This window comes from Alosa sapidissima, chromosome 24 (genome assembly GCF_018492685.1).
Source record: "Alosa sapidissima isolate fAloSap1 chromosome 24, fAloSap1.pri, whole genome shotgun sequence".
Lineage (NCBI taxonomy): Eukaryota > Metazoa > Chordata > Actinopteri > Clupeiformes > Clupeidae > Alosa > Alosa sapidissima.
Window position 1 is genome coordinate 7,637,764 of NC_055980.1, and position 6,700 is coordinate 7,644,463.

Genomic DNA, 6,700 nt, shown 5'->3' on the forward strand with positions numbered 1-6,700 from the left:
ACGACCGGTCAATAAATATGTGTAATGGCGGCGAGATGCAGGCGTTTAGTCATCATCCTTGGGACAGCGGTTATGTCTCGTTCCACTGATGACTCCAGCTCATGTTAGTGGAATTACGTAAAGCTAATTACCTGAGTTACTCCTCTGGCCTGTTGAGAAGCTACACACACATTCTGTACAGCTGCGATCGATAGTGATTCCATCCAGACGTGACATGGTGTTAATAGTGCTCACCAGAGCCTGGAGTGACCTGGTCCTTGACCTCTCCACTCAAGGGCACCTCCTGGTTTTCTCTTGTTGTAGGCCAGTGCGTTTCATTTTCTTTCGAGTATTTCTATGGAATGTGCTTCAGCTTGTAAGGCCTGGCATTCCCCTTGTGGTTACAGGTTCCCCTCCTTTTCAGTGTGAATAGAGCACACCTAAGTTTGAGGGTCAGGCTTGGTAAGAGCCTCCAGCCAGATTGAGTGGAACAGGGATTGCGTCCATCTGATGGCAGGTCACAAAAAGGGTCGTTCATTCTCCAGACACCTTCTGCTTTATGAATAATGCATTTTTGATTTCTGTTGGATGTTGGATAGACCGAAACAAATCTGTTCAAATCATTAAATCAGGTTCAGTGTTCAGCTGCCAATGCTGCTGCTGCTGCTGTTGATTTGATTGGGAAAGAGTGGCAAAGAAACCACAGTGTATACTGAATGGATGACAATTTTTTACACTTTAATTAACACTGGTGTACTCAATGCACCTAGTGAGTTGAGTTTAGTATGATATGGAACTAGATGCACAGTGCTGAGAACTTGGGAACTCACAAACACGGTAATTTGGATATGCATTATTGATTTTGTCATGTCTAATGGTGACTGTGGAGATTGATTCTGATACTCCCACCTCTCCGAGTACCATATGCCACCGTTTACTTTACCGCGCTCAGGAAATACGCCATTTTACATTATTGCCTCATTTTTCTTTACACACCACAAAGAAAACCGCCTTCAGCGCCCGTTGTGTATTAGATCCTCTGAAGTGCCGAGATCACTCATCGTTTTACTCGTTCTCTTCTATTCCAGGCTCTTCCCTTATTTCTAAATAGGTTCTGTGCACAAATCTCCCCCCATTATATTATCTGGGAGTCCCCCCCCCCCCTCTAGCCTCAGGAGCCTCAGGCATTCTGGTATCTTTTGTTAAAGCTGCGGTGCAGTTTGATCTGAATACCGCAATCACTATTTAAGGTCGCCATGGCTTCACGCTCACGTGTTAAGTGGGCTGTGATTGCTCAGTAAGCTACTGTATAAACACATACTGTTAAATTGTATGTCTCTCAATAAGTTGGAACAGCAGGGGTTCTGGCCTCTGTCAGATCAGTAATAGAAGACACTTGCATAGTTAATGGCACAGTCGCGCTTACACTCTGTCTGTCGTGGTACATACAGATGAGTTTAGACAGAATTTAATAGAGTAAGAAAACTTTTTTTTTTGTAATTCCCAAATGAATTGGAATGAAGTGGAATCAAAGCTAGTTGGATGTGTTCGCCATACAAAGTGGTGTAGCAGTGGCAGCCTCCCTTTGTGTGTGTGTGTGTGTGTCTGTGTGTGTAAATGAGTGTGGATGATCTAATGCAGTGGAGCTCAGCTGTTTGCTCTGGCGCTGTGACCCCCAATCTCTCGCCCCGGCGATCCCCGCAGCAGCATAGACCCCTGGGGCCACAGGCTTCTGTGCCTGACACCAACACATTGGCTCCACACACACACACACACACACACACACACACACACACACACACGCACACTCTCACAGATGCACACACTCCACTTCACCCTATCTCTCACACTCACTGCACTCCAGTCCCATTCATCACATGCGAGCTCTTCATCAGCAACTCTAGAGGGCATACGTTAATATGACGAAGACAAGTAAGCAACAGAAACACAAGAACAACACACAAAAAACGTTATGGAGTATTAGAATCTGTTAACCTCAGGGGCAAATATGCATGTACGTATTCAAGTGCTCTATGTGCATATGCATGTGTGTGTCTGCATTCACACACACATACACACACACACACATACACACATACACACACACAATCACAGGAGTTGTCATATTTATGTGAAAGAGGACACACTTTTCATTAGAAAGTCCTACATTTACATAAGCCACTTGATATGTGTATTTGAGAAGACGTCAGGTTAAAAATTAAAGTACAGATTGTGTGTGTCTGTGAGTATGCATGGGTGTGTGCGTGTGATTTTGTGGGCATCCCATAATCTCATTTACCTCTCGTTGCAGGGATACCCCTAAGTCGACCGACAGCGGGTCCAAGACGGCTCGCTCCAAAGCCTCGTCACGCTTCCCTCGACTGGGACGCAACCAGAACCGGGAGTCCCGCAACCCGGAGCCCCAGAGCGGTGACCTCTAAACCCCTCTGCCACAGGAGGTCAACTCTGGGTCTGACTGCCGCTGAACTCTCACCTTTGACCTCTGGTTCACAAACTTATAAGACTTGTGTCGAAGCAGGGAAAGGAACTTCACATTCTTAACATGGAACCTTCTCAGATGGTTCTGAACTGGCAGTGTTTGCCTCCTTTTCTATCTTGGATGTATACAAACTTACACACGCACACGATGCTCACAAACACACACACACACACACACGCTCATAACACAGACACACACATTTAAAGGCGTATTGTACATTCTATCACAAGTGGATACTAGCTGGGTCTAGAACTGCCATCAAAAATGGAGGTTTTACTTCTTTTTTAAGTTTTGTGGTGGAAACTTATCAGTTATGGTGCCTAGTCATTTTTTACAGCCAATGTTTAGCTCTCTTTGTTGAGAAAGGGGAAAGGGCAGAGCAGTATCCATTTTACTGTACCAGACTAACCTTATCTTATCTCAATCATGACCGTGGCTTACGCCCCATTCTCCATTCTCAACGACCAAGGCCGAGGACATTCATCTTTTTTAAAACATGTTATCCAACCACACGGCATGTTCAGCATAGTAAACCAAGAATCATTACTCAGTCGTGTCTACAGACCATGTCCGAGGGGAGATGAAAAACCCACATACTGCACATACTGCCTGCGCTCTATACAGATCATTATGATTGTTTAAATATATGTAAACGAAAACAATATATTGGACAGACAGGACCTAATTCATTGTATGTGAATGTCAGCCATTGGAAAACACTTGAACATACTGGAAAAAAAGTGCAGTTTGTGTGCATTGCCACTGAGTTGTCAAACAAAAAAAAGACATTTTTTGAGGCAAGTGGTTCATTACTAGAGGATGATGGATATGGAGACTGGGGTCCTTGGAGCCAGTTGCTGTGTGAATGAGAGTGCTGTTATCAGATCATGCTTCTATTCACATGGTAAAGGCAAAAGAAAGCCCAGAATTGACTGCAGTTCACTTCTTGCAATGTGAAATGCATTTGGACTACAAGGAGCCACTGGAGGCTAAGTGGAGCTGAGGCTGGGCATTGCGGTGAGCCCTGTAGGGGCTCTCATACACCATCAATAGAGGAAGCTGCTTGAAACATCACTCCACTGGCCCGACTCCATCTCAGCCTCAGTTTCAAGCACAACATCCGTATCTGAAGGGAACTCGACCAAAGCCCATTTCCAATCGCTCTCTCTCTCTTTATGACAAGTGGCACCACTTTACTGTTGCTCTCTACATAACCTTGTTATGAGAAATAAAGGGACAGTCATATGCCATGCTTTAGAGACATCAGCCAGTCTCTTACAGGCCTGTTCCATGGGTTTTGGGAGATGGGGGGGGGGGGGGGGGTCTGATTGACTGTCTCTCATTACTCAGCATCCCTCTCTCTCCCTGACTCCCTCTCTCTATCTCTTTATATCTATCTCTCTCTCTCTTTCTCTCTCTATCTATGTCTTTCTCTCTCACCCTCTTATTACAGTGTCACCAGTGTCACCACTCATATTCTACCACTATAAATGCCAGACAGGGGAGAGAGCCAGAAACACTTACCTTATGTCTGGTCTCAGGCACTGTGGTCCAGCTCTAATGGCTCAACAACAACTTGTCCCCTCTACTCCCCATAATCTGTCCTGTTGTATGTTGACACTGGTGCTCAGGTAAGATGGGAGAGAATGCAAGGACACCATCTTGGGACTCTTCAGACTGAGACTGAGGCTGTGAGCGAGCACTTCCCAGGTAGCCAGCCTGCGCAATCGCAGGTGACAGCTGCCCTTGCCTTGGCATGACAGCCTGCCTTAATAGAACAGATCAATAAAGATAGGCAATTGAAAACCTCCAGTGTTGAGTTCAGTACATTTGTGATGCATTCTCCGACAGCCATGACCTTGAACTGCGCTGGAAAGGGGGAGGATTTTATTACAGTAAATATGCAGCAATTTTCAACTCTGCATAATGAAGAAGCAACAGAGACTTGTTACAGTAGCCTGTAACCTACCTACTGTACCTCTACTCTGCTCAAGGTGAGGGGAGTCATTACAAGAGCTTTGTTGTGTCACATTAGTCAAGTTGTCTATCAGAATATGCAGGGATTACATTTACACTCCTTATTTGCATACAGATTTTAAGAGAACAAAAGCACTGCAATGGAGACTATTACCTTATAAATGTTTCAGATAATATGATCTCTTTTAATATTTAGCATTTGGCCTCATTTATATATATTTTTTTCTTTTAATTGGATTAGACACATTTTTGTCACCTTAGATAAACTATTTTGGTATTTTAGCAGGACTCTTTGTTTACCTTTCACCTCCCCAGCCAAATGCCTAAACATGTAAACTAATGGTCTGGTTCTTAAAAAAATAATCCTCCCTGTGTGGTTGACAAATCACATTGTTAATCCATGTAGCCCGTGGCACATTACCGTTTGTAATCGTGAGCGCTCCATCAAAATACTGCTTATTCGCTCGCTGGCAAACGGCCAAAGCAAGCCTGGGTGGAATGACTTCATTGGGCACCTCCAGGTCTACACACACCGGAATACGGCAAGCTTCCGCTCAGAATAGGATGAACGATCTTGTCAGTGTTTCGCTGGAGGTTTGGTCACAGTTGAGCGAGCCCGGGACAAACCACTCCCGCAAGTATGTCTACTAGGATCACCGAGACTATCTGTCAACGCCATATTTAACATGGCGTTGAATTTCCATTCTACCCGTCACTGAGACCTCAGAAAGTTGTCTCATTATTAACTAATAGCTTAGCTGTTTTCGGGTCTCAAAACACTTGCCATGGATGTAAACAGACGGCAGATTCCTGTTCATTATCGCCATGTATTTTCGTTCGTTTTCGTGTTTAGTTTTGTAAAGCCACATGCGATAACCTTGGTTAAGGCAAGGGTGTAGTAGGCCTATAGCCCAAGTAAGCAAGTGTAGTCTACAACACACAGCATCAAAATGCCTTATAGGCTATTGCATAAAGGCTAGCAACAGGTTGATTATACATTTATATTTCTTACATATCAAGCTTTAAATTAACAGTGATGAGATGTGTGCAAGTGAACACTGCTTAAGCCAGTGACCTAGGCTGGCTGTTAAAGGTGAAAAGGAGGATTGCCAACAAGAGTTTGGTTCCAGAACGCTATACCTCCATTTTTAAAAACATTAAAGGTTAAAAAGTCATGTTATTTAATTTCAGGTAATATCAATGAAATTACAGTTGTGTTGTTTTCATTGAGTAAATCAAATAACAATAGGATACCCAATTACAGTTCAACTGAAATTTCTTGGAAAACCAAATGTAAAAGATTTATGAAAATGGAGGATAGTGTTATGGAACCTAACTTTTCATATAGTCTAGGTTTAAAAACATGACCATTCAGTCCTATAAACCCCAGTACTACAATCCCATGTTCCTGCTCGCCACAGGTGTTTTAGACACATAGCTTCTCATGTCTCTGAGGCCCTGTTTGCACTACGAAAGAACGCATGTATTTTCATGCGGTTTGGCCTTTCATTTACACGATAACGAAGGTTTTATCATTGGCTGTTAATGACTGTTTATCACTTTTATCACTGTTTATTATTGTTTATTATTTCTGAAAACTCTGGCCAAAGTGGAGATTTGGGAAAACAACGGTTTCACATTAGCATGTAAACAGGGGTAAACGGCATTTTTGCATTATGAGGTGATGTACCCTCGTTTGTTTGATATCTCTGATTTTAGCATCGGTGTAAACAGAATTATTTTTAAAACAAAGGAGGGGAAATATCCATTTTTCAGAATACCCTGCTACGTATACAGTAAATGTGATCTGAACACCTGATAGATACATAAAGATGATCATAAAAGACCATGCTGACATTCCAAAACTTTATGCTAAATATGTTCTAAAAAAAATAAAACAGCGAAAGAGGTTCACTAACAAAAGTTGGAACACTGAAAGAAAACCTAATTCAATTCCAAACTGCATGAGAGGATACAGCCGACAGGTTTGTAAATACAACTTGTGGTTTGCCTAAACAGCTGAGGAAACCTTGGCAGATTTGGGATGGTAATTTGTGGTTCCTGGGGGATCATCTGTTCCCTTGGCTTTGTGTGTGTCAGAGATGAAGAGCTCGGAGGAGAGCAGCTACATAACCACCTGTAGCACTAGAAACAGTCTCTGTGTGCCACAGTCGTTTAATATTTCACCTGTTATCTAAACGAACATAAACATTCCCATCTGCTGATTATATCATAGCCTATCAA

General features: G+C 43.0%; 1 protein-coding gene across 3 annotated transcripts in view; it reads left to right on the forward strand.

The window, feature by feature from the left end:
• The window catches only part of snx29 (sorting nexin 29), a 103,788-nt gene extending 99,499 nt beyond the window's left edge, over window positions 1–4,289 (forward strand). For all 3 annotated transcript variants that reach the window (XM_042082059.1, XM_042082060.1, XM_042082061.1), the window contains one exon: window positions 2,291–4,289. In XM_042082059.1, coding sequence (XP_041937993.1) covers window positions 2,291–2,420 — 130 coding nt within the window. In that variant the 3' untranslated portion in view covers window positions 2,421–4,289. The remainder of the gene's footprint in view (window positions 1–2,290) is intronic.
• Window positions 4,290–6,700: the final 2,411 nt, after the last annotated feature.